This window comes from Struthio camelus, chromosome 2 (assembly GCF_040807025.1).
Source record: "Struthio camelus isolate bStrCam1 chromosome 2, bStrCam1.hap1, whole genome shotgun sequence".
In the NCBI taxonomy this organism is placed as follows: Eukaryota; Metazoa; Chordata; class Aves; order Struthioniformes; family Struthionidae; genus Struthio; species Struthio camelus.
Window position 1 is genome coordinate 44,121,881 of NC_090943.1, and position 15,587 is coordinate 44,137,467.

Below are 15,587 nucleotides of genomic sequence, written 5' to 3' on the forward strand. Positions count from 1 at the left end.
TAATCTTGACACAGGGGAGCAGCTTGGCTGTGTGTAGTGTCAGTGGGCAAAAATACTGCTCTGATTCACAGTCACGTGGTAATTCAGTATGTTGCCATTAACTTTCCATGGTTGCCTAGGGGAGGTTTTGTTGTCATAATTTTTTTTTCTTTTCCTTTCCTTTCTTTGACTGAAAATGAGAGGCAGAAAAGTTGTGCCTCCCATTTAAACTACTTGACTGAAAAGTCACAAATAAATGGATGGCCCAGGGTATCCTCTTAACTGTATCTGCTTGTCCGATCAAATTTCTTCCCAATAACTGTGTAATGTTTTAACACTTATTTTATAAATGAAAAATCTGTTTAAGTTGTGCACAAGTGTGTTTAGATTGCGTTGTAAGGTGCTTAGCATAGTGGGATCCTATCTGCGAATGGAGTGCCGCGGTGCTATAGTATTAGAAATAATTATCATCATAATACCCTTTAGTAGCTAAAGTGTGTGTGGGAGGTAACAATTATTTCTAAAATTACAGCTATGCCTTAATATGAAGTTTGTGATGTGACATTGTGGCCAAAGGATTTGATGCTTTTTTTTTTTTTTTTTTTTTTTTTTTAAAACTTGGCTTTGACATTCCCGTTTTTAACACAGCTTAATTAAGGGTCTGTAGAACAAAATTTCTTTGAATAAGGGATTTTGTAAGTGTGTATGTTTTCAATGGGTAAGCTAAGCTAGCTGTCCTGCTTTCTTCCAGGGACCCTGCACCTGCCTGTCCCAGTGAGTTAGGACTTCTGAGGTACCTCTGTAATTCCTGCCCCAAATTCATCCTCACAACCTAGCTTAGCAATCCTAGCATGAACCCTCTTGGTGGACTTCCAGAAAAGGCAGCATTTGTAATGTGAAGCGAGGAATTTGGTAGTTTAGGAGGGAAAATTGAGGAGCACCAGAACTTCACCTAGGGAGGCAGGATGACATCCTCATCAGCTACTAGCCAAACTCTGTTTCTAGTGCATTTTGTGCTTGCCTCTCTAAAAAGAGGAGGAAAAAAATGGTGACCTTCTAACAGTCAGCTAAATATTTCCTAAAGCTGCCTAGTAAGGTGATGACCGTGTGACCTTTGAGATGCAGTTCCTTGTTCAGTCACTCACTATTTCTAACCTACAAAACAACAAAAAAAACCAATGTTGCTATCAGTTTGTAGTGGAGCACCTTTACATTGGAGATCATTTAGGTACTGTGCTGCCTTGGCATTCCCATATACTTTTAGTATGTTCTTTCTTTCTAGTTTGAGCTATGTCTCTTGGAAAAGGTCATGTCTGCAGTGTTTTTGGAAATTACGTTTATTTTTCCACAAGCATGCAACTTCAAAACGGCATAGCTACTTACATCAGACTGTCCCTGTTCAGGACAAAATAGTCTCAAAAATAGAAGCTAGGGGTATGGAGCAGTTGAAATATGAGTTCGTAGTTTTGTTGCTTGTGGTTTTAATTGAAATGCTAGTTTTTCATTAGCTACTGTTTACTTCAGCAAACCATGAAATTGTCCTTCTCATCCTGACAGAAGGTTCTCTGGCATTTTAAACGACTCTGCTGAATTAGTTCCCTTTTAAAAGGAGCATACGCTTCTTTGGGTATCTAGTACCTATAGCGTTGACTGGTTTTGATTCATTTATCACTGCAGTGCTCTCGTATTGCATGCTTTCTGTATTTCACAGAAGAGGAACTGAAGTATTCACTGGGCTGTATTTTTACTAGAGAAGAGCTTGTGTTGTCATGGGGTCAACTCCTAGAGAGGACTAGGTAGTTTCCAAATGTATTAGCAAGCTGACACAAACAGCGAGCTCCTTCCTAGTCATTTTTTCCTGGTCCTTGCCCTGAGAACGTCAGCAATGCGTTCCCTGGCATTTTAGTACACGAGCGAAACGTGATGAACAAAAAAATCGCAGCATCTCTCCGTGACGTAGATAAACTTTGGATAGTTTTCCTAGGGATGTCTGGGCAGAGGAGGGCGCTGAGTTTGTGGGTGCAAAGTATTGGGTTTGTATCGAGTATGGGCCAGCAGTGGAGGTTGCATGTGTCGTGTTTACATGTAAAAGGCACAGGCTGGCTCTTCTTGTGCTAGACTATCCTATATGTCATTTCAGGCCTTTTTAATACATGAAAAAGTGTATGTGTTTTCTCCATGAATATTTAAGTCTCTGAGACAGAGTACTATGTTTACAACTGCTTTTCTTCCAGAGTATCAGCAAGGCATCTAAGTATGCAGCCTATTTAGCTAGGCTTTATTCCGCTCCCCAGCCTCTGCTGCAGGCATTTCTAATGCATCTGCTTTTTAAACGGAGAAGGAACACGGCATCTGCCAGCAAAGGGAGGCAGAGCAAGATGGGCTTTTTCCAAAGCAGCATGAGGCTGATTGGGACTTACCCCAGGCAGATCTTTGAACTTGGTCTCATCGCTGTGCCCAGAAATTCTCCCTGCCTTGCATTTACCAGCAGTATTCAGACTGCTGCTTCTAGACTTGAAGTTACATGGTCCTTGAATGAAAAACTACCTTTGTGCTGGCCATTTCCTAAAGGCATTAATGTTGTAGCATTTGCCCAGAGAGCAGGCTAGCAACAACTTGGGAAAGACAAGGAACAGTTGTTACAGTGGGTGCAGTGCATTCTCTCACTGAATATATTGGTGTGTTTCCAGGGAAGAGAGATGCTCAGCTGTGCTGTTGTGTAACACTGATACAATACTATGATAGTGGGTTGTGGTGGGATTCGGGTGTGTTTTTGTTGTTGTTTTTTAGTGGGGGTTGGTTTGGTTTGGTTTAGTTTTGTTGTTTTTGAGGTCATCTTTTGGTCTTCACTACCAGTCTTGTCTCGTTTCTTTCTTTGGAAGTGAAGAGGTTGTGGGTTATTGAGTTCAATACAGAAAGTTGTACCTCACATACTCTTGTCTTGAAGTGGAAAAAATTTCTATATAATTGGCTAAAATTGTCTTCACAGTGGTTGTATGCTGGGCAGCTTCAAAATGTTGCATTAGTAGATGTAGACACTTAGTATATACTGGGTAGTGGTGACACATATCAGGGAAGGTAGCAGCTGTGCCTGAGCCCTGTAACTATGTATCAGTGAACTTCTTTTTGAAGCAGATAATTGCAAGGATTTTAAACAAAGAATGTAATCTTTAACCTTTGGCAATTTTTATATCTCCACCAAAATACATGCCACTGCACTTGAGCTATGTTCCAGTATCATCACTTTTCTATTAAGTACTAGGTCGTCTTGAGCTGCTCGATGTTACCTAATCCTAATTTAAACCCGAGCAATATTGCGCTCTGAAGCTGACTTGCATCTCCCTCTTTCAGTCTTTCCTTTATAGGAAATCAATGTTAATATGTAAAAATTGGAAATCTACAGTTATTTCGCTTTGTTAATTGAATTATGGAAAGCTTAAAAGGTAAGCGTAGTACATCACTGTTAAAGCCTACTGATGTTTTACAAAGATGTTGCACCCTTTTAATACAGAGATCTGAAAGTATATTACTTGCATGCAGTGATAGCTCTAATTGGAAACCTAATAGGGTACAAGGGATTTCTAAGACCGTTATAAATAATAATACGTTATTTTTTTTTTAGTCAGTGGGATTTCTTTTATTGACAGTCCTTTGGGTTGAAGCTGGGAATAAAATGCAAAATGTTGAAATATTTCTCATTGCTTCAAAGGGCTGTATTCAGTGCTAATCGCACACTACATTTCTTGAATGTTGAAGTGCTCCCAGTTGGCAGTTCTTGTGATATAAATTCCAACAGTAAATTGGTACTAACAGATCTCGAGTACCTGTTCCATTCAGTAGCTCCATCTTTAGGGGAAGGAGGGGAGAAGGATGATCATTGGTGCAACTTGGAGTAATGATGGTGTCTCAGTAGGTTGCTAATACGTATATAGAGAGGTGATTCCTTGGAGTGGTGGCTAAGGGTGCCCAAGAGAGTCCTTTCCGGTAAGTTTTCGCAGTTAAGCTGGTGTCTTTCAAGAGCTGGAGCTTCCTATCGAGATACAGTGCTATTCCAGTCCATTGAACAAGTGGTAGCTGGAGAGTAATGAGTGTCTAAATATATGCACCTGTATAGGACATGAACAAGTCATTAAGGTGGAGGAGGATGCCAGGAATCTTCAGGGTGGAAAGGCTTTTACTTTAATTTAGTGCAGTTCTTGTGAGCGGTGGGAGGTTTTGTGTTTTGATGAGAGAAACCTTTCCCCAAAGGATGGTGCATCACTTTGCAGAGAACCTGTCTCCCTTTACTACCTTGCTACATGCTCTTTCTCCCCTAGAAGAATGCTTTTAGTCGTAGGTTCACTATTACTGACCTAGTTAGCATCAAAATATCATGAACTTTTATTTTCTGTGTTATCTGAAAATGAAATTTTAGAGAGATTTGATAACAAAACTAATTGTTTTTCTCTCCCCTGATTCCCCTGCTGTCAAGAACACCAGTATTACAAAGGGCAGGAAAAAATGGGTCTCTGATCCCAGTTGTTATGCTGAGAATTTATATTTTTGTAATTGTATTTCTGTTTGTAATACTATTACTAACACTAGCAAAACTAGCAATTACCTTGGTTCCCTTCACAGTAATCAAATGCATATTGTCATGTATATATTGAATTTATTGGATTGCCTTCCCTCTCAAGTGTTACCGCTCCATGCTTGTTATAATATGAGAAGAGCCTTTGTTTATCTCTCTGCCTCGCACGGCCTGGTTAAAAGAAAGGGGAGGGAAGAGGAAAGGCTGGCTTTCTTTGCATTAGGGATGTTAAAATCCAGCCCCTTGCAGAACAAGGAGAGAAGAGATTTCTGAAGTCACAGCACATCCATGATGGAAAAAGCTGCGTCAGCACCTCCCTTTGTGTAAAGGGAGTTTCCAGCTCTAGCATCTTGCTGATAAAATATTATTACAGCAGCACAGAAAGAAAAAGGTAGCAATGGAGTCCTAAACCGTTAATGGTATTATAGGTTGAGCTGCACTTAGAAATACTCAGAGACATATGGCACACTACAGGATGAAAGTGTCTGAGGATCTTAATAAAACTAATTTTCAACAAGCAGACATTTGTGTTCTGCAATATCTTTAGTGTGTATTGCTCTTAGAGAGGTGCTGGTAGGTTAGAGAGAATCTAGAATTAGACAAAGCTGATTTGGGAAAGCACAGTTTTAGTTTGACGGGATGAGTTTAATTCTCCTTACAAAAAGTAGTTCTGTAATGCAGACAGTATCAATGGGATCAGTCCATTTGGCTTTATTTTAGAAATCATTGTAGCAAACTGACATGAGTGAGGAAAATTTTGACATTTAAGAGTATTATCATACATTTGGATTCACTTAATTATACAAAGTGAGCAATGGTTTAGCAATAATGTAGTAATATACTTTTAATCTGATGTGCTCTTTTTTAGGATGAATAAAATCAATATCAGTCCCAAATTAATTTAATATGGTCTCTGAGGTGTTGCAGTTATAGTAAGGCTGAGCTAGAGCAGCCATTTCTAAAATACAGTAAGAATTTTTTCTTCTAAACTTTTGTGTTTGCTGTTGTGTTGAGATTGTCGTGTCGTAGTTTGTTTAGGAGAAGTTCTGGACGATGCTTCTTTTAGATGAGAGAAGCTGAAAAAAACAGCCATCTCTAGTTTCTCAGCAGACCTTTGCTAAGCAGCATGGAACACTGATTCCAGATGAGGCTTTTGAAAATTTTTGGAAGCGTTCATGAATGTCTACTTTGAATCACGCTCTTTACTCCAGGTGGTATATGAAGTGTAATATTGAAAACGTTCTGCTGTACTCGGATAATATATGAGGCCATATTTATTCAAATTGTGGTAATATTCCTAAACTATTTGGTTTTTATCTCTTAGTGCTGGCCCCAAAGGTGATAACATCTATGAATGGAGATCAACCATTCTAGGACCTCCAGGCTCAGTCTATGAGGGAGGTGTTTTCTTCCTTGACATCACATTTACACCAGAATATCCTTTCAAGCCTCCAAAGGTAAGAGACCTGTAGTTGGCATCTTACGTTATGCATGCTCAGCAGACCATTTAGTAGCAAGCAGTGTTAATGGGATTCAGCCCATTTGAAAGCCAGTCTGCTTTAAGAACAAGTTTAAGCTCTTTTCAGACACTACATTGATTTCTCTTAGCTAATGTGAATTGCTTTTCCAGTCCACTTGATCACTGTTTTAGAGCTTGTTCTCTTTTCCTTGTTTTGGTTTAAGAGAGCCTATACAATTAGTACAAGCATCAGGACAGGACCAAGAAACTGAAAAGTAAATAAATATGGGAAAGGGAGGTGAGGAGACAAGTATTTGTTTCTCTAATCACTCGCTTACTACAGACGTAGTATTTTTGTACGTTTTGACCACTAAAGCGGAATTTTTTGTTTTGTTTTTTGTTTTTTTAGGCACTTGTGGTGTTCATTTACTTGTGCAGTAGCAATCTTTTTCTGTAGGTGTATTATATGTTTGACACTCTTATTTTCCGTTGTTGTTGTGTTCTAATGCTACAAGGCAAAAACCAAGGCAAGTGAACATTATCTTGTGGTTCACGTACTTGGCCAGAGGAAGAGTGTTGCTTTACACGAAGAGGTGGTTGTACATACACTTCGTGTTTGCCTTGTATCTGAAAGCATTTATGTGCATGTTTAACTTTCTAATCAAAAGTAGTCGCACTGATGAGATAAACATCAATGACTGCAGCGTCTTCAAAGACCGTGGTCTAGTCTGGAATAGAAAAGACTTCCTGCCCCAGTTTAGGCCATTAGTCCATTTTAGTGGAGACATTGCTAATTGGTTGTAGCAGCTGAGTTAATACAAATTTCTCAAATGAAGGAAACCCAGTGTAAATACAGATTTTTTTGGTAGTGTCGAGATATTACATTCCAGCCCTAAGCTTAGGGCTCTTAATCACAAGCAGCATAGTCTACCTTGGGACATCTGTAGTGATTTCCTGCTGATACCTGTCCATCTTTCTTTGGGAGGTCTGCATGGATGGTTATGCTTCTGTGTCTCGGGTTAGAATTTAATTCAGTTTAGAGTATTTGTTCATTATTTTGTTTGTAAGTAGCTTGCATAAGAAGTATTAGATAATTTTTTGTGCAACAACATCTTATCATGTCATGAGCCCACTAAGTATTTAAAGAGGGATTTTTGGCCTTCTTGTGTGCTCTTCCACACTTTTGCCTTCCATGCTACAAGTTGGAAGCGCTTAGGGTCTCAGGCTTGTCCGGTCTGATACCTCAGCAGACCTTACTGTAACTACCAAAGTATTGAGATGGCCCTGTATGCTGAGCTCTCTGACACAGAACCAAAAATACAGTTTTGTCAGTCCAGCGCAGCCCTGCTTTAGGTTCTGGACCTCTAACTGGGATCTCTCTGTCATTATCTTTGGATCTCAATCTTCACCCAGACTAAAAGACACACGGGATTAAAAAAACAGGCATCACCTGTTAAGGCCTCAAGCTAGTTCAGTGGAGGTTCATTGTATTGTAGCAGAGTTGCATTTAAATGGAGTATTTCATCTAGCAGTGTCTAAGCTGGTTTACGAACCACATATATGTATTGCTTCAGTCCCATGGAGATGGGATGTAGGAGAAAGCATAGCAGTGATTTAACAGCATCTGCCTGTGCTACTCGTGTACTTTGGGTTCTGAATGAAGAACTTTTTCCTTGCTAAGAGCTAAAGACTGTTACAATGGCTCCTGTGCTAACATCTTTGCTGGTATTAATCAATGATAGTGTGGAAAATATAATTACCATATTAACGTGAAGCTTTTTACTCCTACTTTCTTCCCACTGATTTGTTGATTTTAGGTTGTCCAACTGCTTGGACTGACTGGTAAATATTATTTGTGGATCATTTGGAAGTTGTAAGAGTAATGTGTTTGCTATAGCTTCCCTTTATTTTAGGGCAAGAAGTGAAGAAGCAGCTAGTTCAAACAAATGCCAGTGTATCATATTGATCATAAATATTAGTAGGGTAGCAGAATGGTTGAAGGCAATTTCAAAAGCCTTGACCTCTGGAAAGATTAAGCTCACTAGAGTGAAAGGACTAGTTTCCCTTGAATCTTTCTTGGTTAAGCCTTCAAAGAGAGGTAGAGGAAAACCTGTACTGCCCCTTTAGTCCTCTGTAATTCTTAGGAGAACAGCGCTACAGTGGGCTTTCCTACGGCAAAGCGTCTATAGGAGAACACATTGCATAACTTGAAAATGAAATGTCATTAAAAGATTTGCCTCCTTAAAAGAAAAAAAGGAGGGGGGGGGGGAAGAGAGAGAGAGAGAGAGATGGAACTGGTCATCCTGGCAGGCTGCCAAGCCCTTAGGGCGATGAGCGAGAGAAGGTGCTGAAGTATAGCCACTACTGACAAATGTGGTTGACAAGAAATGTGTGGTGACAATATACAGGGTCCAGGCTTTGAGGACTGGTGCTAACTCCAACTGAGAGTTTAATACAGTCTGTTAGAGGATGTGTTGAGGCAACCTTTTGGGGGAAGATGTTGCCATAGAAGAGTCAGAGGGCCTGTGCTGTGAGTGATGTTAACAGATTCCTGGAAGGATAGAAAGAGGGACAGCTGCCTTCTGCAATGTTTTCCTCATGTTGTTTCACTTGCACAGAAAGTTTCGTTGCTGTTCCGTTGATGTCTCAATTCTTCTGTCTGCAAATAGAAAGAGTAGTTTGTCAACCTGCACTACTGTACTTGAGCCTGGAGAAGTGAGAAGTCTTAAAATTTGACTTTGAAATACATCACACAAGACAAGGAACTTCAGTGGGAGAGATCTGAAACAGGGCCAGATACGCCCTCTCTTTGTCCTAAATATGTATAATGGAGCTCTTCTGCATTCATTGAGCACTTCATACAGCACTTTGAAGATGTTAGTGTTACTCTGTTCTCTCTTTTTATTTTTTCATTTTATGTGGTATTCTGTTTTTGTCTTTATGTTTCAGATAGTGATTTAGGCAGGCATATGCTGGGGGGAGGGGGCCTGTATTCAGGGGTATCCAATAAACAAGTATAATGAGAATTTTAGAGTTCAGTATTTTGTCCTCAGGATGACTGTTACTGTTCCGTATTATTACATTGAATGCTTTCCCAAGTGTTGCATTATAGTTTGGTTAGATCTCATTTACTGAGGTGAAAACAGTAGCTTAGGTTGACCTGGTGTGTGCTTTGATCATTCATATTAATAACCTCTAACCACTTCCTTCCCCCTACTCTGATTTTGCTGGCTGTGTAAATTAACCTACACTGTCACTTCAGGATAAAGTTGAGGTTGGCTTCTTTATATCTTTTCAAAAGCTGTGCTTGACTTTGTGTAGCTACTGCATTAATGTAATCTCAGGTGAGACATTCCCAAAGGATTGTTCAGGTATTCCAGGACTGATTTTTCTGATATTCCACACAGTATTCTCTTGACCCTGAATGTGTTGTACTACCTTCTAAGTATCTCAATTTCTCCTGGTTTTGGTCTGAATCTGCTAGTTTTATGTGATTTTTTTTTCCTATAATGTATAATGAGCATTTACTCTAAACACTGTTTGTCTGTTTGTAAGTGGGCCTGCAGTTCCTCCCCCTTTCCCAGTTTCATTTGGGTTCCCTGCGCTGCTGGCTTTTGTACCATCAGCAGAAATTGTAAATGGCAAACAGCTGGACTTGCATGTGTCTAACACCATCCCAGTTCTGTCTTGCTGCTGAAGTGAAAACAAATTTAGATCTTTCCCACAGTCCTTTCAGTAGGCAGAGCTCCTCTAACTGGAGAAAAACACTTTTGGTGCCATGGTTAAAACCCTTAAGGTTTCACCAGGCTGTTCTGCACATATATGGGAGCTGTATTTCTTTCTCTTTTTCCTCTCCTTCCCTAAATAATAACAAAAAAGTAAGTCTGATTCTCGGAGGCAAATATAATTTGTGCCTTGTTATCGGTTATTAGTCCACTGGACTGAGAGACTGTCTAAAGAGATTGCTTTCTCAGATATCAAGTATTTAACTGTTGTGCTCAAATTAGAACTCTTGACCTGTCTGTTAATTTGGTCCTTATTGTATCAACTTGGAAATACTCCACACTTCCCCTCCTGGAAGTGTTTAATCTATTAAAATTATTACCTCACCTACATTTAGAAGCCTTCTTGGAAGGAGACCAAAGCTGTAGGTCAAATAGAGAAATAGTGAGCAAGCAGTGGGCTGGATTGAGGGCTGATTGGGAAACGGAGGCAAAGCCATTGCCAGCAATTGTGAATGCCACAAACTTCTCATTTGTCTTAACAGTAAACAGTGTGGGTTAGGGCAGGTATCACGGAGTCGCGTCAGCCCTCTATTCAGGCTGATGTACGTGGGCTTCCCATGTGACCGTAGAGAGCCCTTGCTGCTCTTCCCGTTGAGGATTATATGATCTAGGAAAGAAACACCATCCTGGTTTGTACAACCTGCTGTACCTCTAAGGTTCCCTATGTAGATAGCAGCAGGGGTTCTTATTTTTGGAGTTGTTGCAGCTTGTTGCAAGTTGGGGGGGGGGGGGGGGAAGCACATCTCTGGTCTCTCGCAGCTATTTTGCTGTTCCCACCCATAATGTGCAAAAAGGTAGGGATTTTTTTGCTTTTCTGTTTTAATCTAAAATCCAAGCAACTTGCAAGGAACAAAGCAGAAAGTCTCCCTAAGTGTGTACTGTGGGTGTCTCCTGTGTGACAAGTAGCTGCAGTTGTGAGACCAAAAATAGCTGGAGTGCTCTGTATGGCGGGAGCATTCTTGGAAACTTAAGAGATGCAGTACGTGGAAAACAAGAGGCGATAGGTTTTGTAGCTATGTAACCCCACCCCACGTCTGCTCCCAAAGCCTGGAAGAGGGAGGGTCCCAACCAACATTTTTGCATCAGAAAGACGATAGAAAAAATATGAGGGTTGACTGACTGACAAGTTTTATGTGTGGGCTGGTCTGATCTCAGGGGAAAACACTAGTGTGTTCTTCTTGTCATACCACACGCTTACCAAATGTGTGTTTCGCAAATACCCCTGTGACCTATAAACAGACAATAAAATTTGTGGGTGTGGATGGCTGACAAATTCTGAGGATTTAGGGCATGAACCCTACAACCTTTATTCATGCTGATAATCCTAATTCATGCAAGTTCCACCAAATTTGTTGTCACTGTTCATCAAGTGAGTCAGAATAAGGCCTTTCTACAGGTCAGATCGTATTCTTCTGAAAACAGTGTTGTCATGCTTTTGTTTCCCTTTTGGATAACTTATCTGGCAAGGTGCCCAGTTCATTCACATCTTCCAAATTTGAAAATAATAAAATCCAACTGAGTTGTATGAATGCTGAGCACTTAAAAGTGACAAGAGCTGCAATTCCAGAGTACCCTTGTGTATCCAAAGGTTTTTATAAGAGATTGGGAGCCCAAGGAGAGAAAAATGTTGGTGGATGGTGTTAAAGCGTCAGACCTCTTTGCTGCTGTGAGCAAAAGACATAACATAATAAAAAAGCTGGATTTCACAGTGACTGTAAGCACCCAAACTTGGAAAGTTGGCCGTAGTTTTGCAGTGAGATTGTAAATGTGTTGTCATTTATGACTCTCTCCTTAGACATGCTGAGACAGCACTGATTCATTCCGAGGCCTTTGATAAATCATTTAAAGGAAACTGAAATTTAGAGCTCACTTTAAAAGTGAAAACTGTAATGTGACCTTTAGTAGTATAAGCAGGGTGGCTGTTTATTAACACAGCTGAGGTGTATTGGGAGAGGCTGGAAACAGTATTGTCAGCTACACGCTTGTGAAATTTTTATTTATTTTTAGTTCAAATTAAGGCTCTTTTTATTTGCCTGTGGCTTCAAGGTTGTACTTGAGTCATATCTTTATATTTTACCCTGGAATTATCAGCTAGAAACTTCTTTTTAATAAAAGCTGAAAATCCCAGGTAATTATTTCTGTGCAGGCTCTGGGCCCCGCAGACTTCCTATAATGCATAGCTTACGGTAAAACTCCAAGATCTGACAACTCTGAAAAGGAAAGGCATTGAAAGCATTTATCAGCTCTTTGTTACTATAAATACAATTAACTTTAGCATATTAATCGCAACCAGAAACTTTTATCTGGTGGCCTTGGTGAAGTTCATGTGGCTGTTGCCTTGCCATTCCTAGTGAATGAGTAGGTACCAAACCTGGTCCAGACCAACCTGTGTACCAAACCAGCCTCAGTGATGTGGCCAAAATTTTAAAAGGGAATGAAGCGTTTTTGGTCGAATTGTTCCAAATCCTGATGGGAGGAGAAAAAGACACCCCCCCCCCCACTGATTTGACTCCTTGTTGCCAGTTCTGAGGGATTTTCCTTTAAGGGAGCAGAGGTGGCCCTTGGAGCAGGTAGCAGCAGGCCCCAAAACCTCCTTGGACAGGGGCTGGGAAGTGCTGAGGAAAGGCCATCTTGCCCCCAAGCGGAGATGCCATGGGCAGGCCCGAAATGGAGGCAGCTGGGTAGCAACAGAAAACCACCAGCGCGGCACGGGGGAGAGGGGGGGGTGAAGGGGGGCGCTAGCGAAGCGCAACCCTGGCCCCTTCCGAGTCAGTTGTTCTGTGCAAACAAAGATGTCGCCTTCCCGTGAGGTTTTTCAGCCGAACTGAACGGTCTTAAGCTAAACTGCTGGCCTTCGGGCCCGCGAGGGAGCCCGGCCGGTCCCTGCGCCTCGGCGAGCCGGGCCGAGCCGAGCGGGGCGGGCTGCCCGCGGCGGCGGGGGCGGGGCGCCGCTGCCATCTCGCCAACGGCCGCCAGAGGGCGGCAGCGCCCCGGAGAGCCCGCCCGGCCCGGCCCGGCCCGACCCGCCTCGCCTGAGGGGCCGGGGGGCGGCTGCCTCCGTCCCCGCCTCGCCCCAGCTCGGTGAGGTCGCTCTTAGCCCGAACCGAGAGCCCGCCTTCCCGTGTCCTGCCCTCTGTGACGGTGGGGTTGTTTTTTCCTTTCTGAAATAAAATTTTAACTCTGATCTGACGGTAACAATTTGTGTTTTATAACTGATGTCGTTTATCACCCTATCGCGTGTGACGTGTTAGCCCACTGTCTAATAGCCGTTTCTTGTAGGTAACGTTTCGGACAAGAATCTATCACTGCAATATCAACAGCCAAGGCGTCATCTGCCTGGACATTTTGAAAGACAACTGGAGTCCAGCATTAACCATTTCTAAAGTTCTCCTCTCCATCTGCTCCCTTCTCACAGACTGCAACCCGGGTAAGTCCCCTGCGCTGTGACAGAGGCCACCTGTAAGGTTATACCCTGCCTGGCATTTAAGTAACTCGGCCTTCCTCTACATCCTGTTGGTTTCAGCCAGTAGCTCTGGCCCCTGGCATGGCAGGTTTCTGCCCCCAGAGCAGCTGGTGAGGGGCTGGAGATGGTGAGTTTGATGCACCCTCCCTGCCCCTTGTTCACCTGTCCTCAGGCTGAGCTGCAAGGAAAGTGGCAGTGCCCCTCCTGCAAATTAAAAACCTCAAGTCAGAGTTGGTTTGGAAGGGAAGGGAGAGGGGTTAAACACTCTTCACTGGCCTGTGCCCAGCACAGGTGTGAAACTGTAGTAATTTGGTAGCAGATGGAGCTATAAAAGCCACACACACAGAGTTCTGAAAATGAGCAGAGTAGCTATTTACTTTCCACCATCTATTTAAATACAGTTATACCAACTATGCCAAAAGTAGTCCCCACCACTCCCCCCCCCTTACCCCACCCATTATCCATATCAGTTAAGAGGAATGTGTCTTTCTTTACAAAGTCAATTTTACAAGTTATATATCTGTGTCCGTAAAAGATGAGGGAAACATCAGATAGTTCATACAATGTTATGCGTATTAAAAAAAAAGTTTAGAACGATGAAACCTCTCCTTGTCATCTGATCAGTCCTAGAAGCCAGATTTGTATTGATACAAGTACACTTCGCAATAAGTATCTCCTGGAGAGTTTTGGAAAAGGTAAAATAAACCTGAAACACATGAATCAGTGAAAACCTTCATGCAAAATACGACTATTGGATTGTTGTCTTTTTTAAACTTCTTAAAAATTTAATTGATATTTGCCTCCTTATTAAGTAATGGATTAATACGGTGCCAGAAATACACACAAACCGATGAAGATAAAACAATCCAAGTGTACTAAACTGGTGTTCTGTAGTGTAGCTTACCTATGTGAATTCCTTTAGGATTATTAAACTTACACTTCAACCTTTATTTTTTAAGTTCTTATTCACTACCTTGTCTGAAATAAGTGATATATTTTTCTTTTCAGCTGACCCCCTGGTTGGAAGTATTGCCACTCAGTATATGACTAACAGAGCAGAGCATGACAGAATGGCCAGACAATGGACCAAAAGATACGCTACATAAATTGGATTTTTGTCAAACTCTTGCATTATTTGTCTGTGATGGAAAGAGCTGCTTATGATTTTGAAGGGGTGGGAGGAGGGAGGGTGCTGGTAAAGAGTAGGGTATTTCTATAACAGATTTTATTCAGTCTTTTATTTCCTAAGATTTTGTTGTTGTAACTTAAGGTATCTTGCTACAGTAGACCGCTAGAATTGGGAATAGCATATTTTAAGACTGTAATTAGTTCAGCAATATTAGCTCACATATAGTACCGAGAAGAATGTAAACTTGTTAGACTTTTTTGGTTTTCAGTTTGCTTGCAATATGTAAAAGAGTAAAACAGCTTAATTTTGTACAGGTACATATGTTGACATTTATGTAAAAGTCCTTTCAAGACTCTACACACTGTTTTTGCTTTTTTGTTTTGTTTTTGGTTTGGGGGGTTTATTTTGTTTTGGGTTGGGTTTTTTGTAAAAAAAAAAAAAAAAAAAAAAAAGTTGGGATTGTTTTCCCCTATGGACAGCACATTGGTATTTAACAAATCCTTTTTAAAGACTGTCATCTCATGATCTGTGATAGGGAGAAGTGGATATATGGCCTCATATATGAAATGAGAAGTAGTTAATGTATTATTTTATAAGCCAATCTATCTTTGTGAAAAGAATAAAGGTTTTAATCAGGACTTATGGCAACCTGTAATGAAATACCTTAAGCTGTTTAACTGTAAGGCGTGGAATAGGAGTCACTCAGTGGATTGGTTGTGTGTTGTGGGCTACTTAAGTCTGCATTTGTTACTGTGCTAATAAAAAGATGTTTAAAAAAAAAAAAAAAGGACGACGACAAGACTTCTGCTTAGTGCCCTGCTTTGTCATTTTACCAGAACAGTGCCTGTCAGTACACTTCCAGGATTACAATACGGGTAAGGACAAAGACAAGGGAGCTCTGCAGATGAGTGCACTGACTGCTTCTGTTTTGGGGAGATGTTTCTAGATAAGTATACAACGAATGGCAATGTAAGAATTTTTCAGTTGCTTCTTGTGTAGGTCTTGGGCAGGCCCACATGGCCCGTGAAGAGGCTGCCTGCTGCAGAGTCCTTGCTAGTTACTTCTTAAGTTACATTTTCACAGCATTAGCTTTTCAGGACTGATATTTTATTCAGAAGTACAGATGGAAAAGTGTAAGAGATTAGGAACTGTCAAGAAAAAAGGAAGAAGAGACTGGTTTTCTGATGGAGTGCTATTCTCAG

At 41.2% G+C, this 15,587-nt stretch overlaps 1 protein-coding gene across 9 annotated transcripts in view; it reads left to right on the forward strand.

Moving 5' to 3' along the window:
• LOC104142713 (ubiquitin-conjugating enzyme E2 E1) overlaps positions 1-15,186 on the forward strand; it is a 47,112-nt gene extending 31,926 nt beyond the window's left edge. For all 9 annotated transcript variants that reach the window (XM_009672844.2, XM_068935429.1, XM_068935423.1 and 6 more), the window contains 3 exons: positions 5,874-6,006; positions 13,073-13,220; positions 14,265-15,186. In XM_009672844.2, coding sequence (XP_009671139.1) covers positions 5,874-6,006; positions 13,073-13,220; positions 14,265-14,362 — 379 coding nt within the window. In that variant the 3' untranslated portion in view covers positions 14,363-15,186. The remainder of the gene's footprint in view (positions 1-5,873; positions 6,007-13,072; positions 13,221-14,264) is intronic.
• Positions 15,187-15,587: the final 401 nt, after the last annotated feature.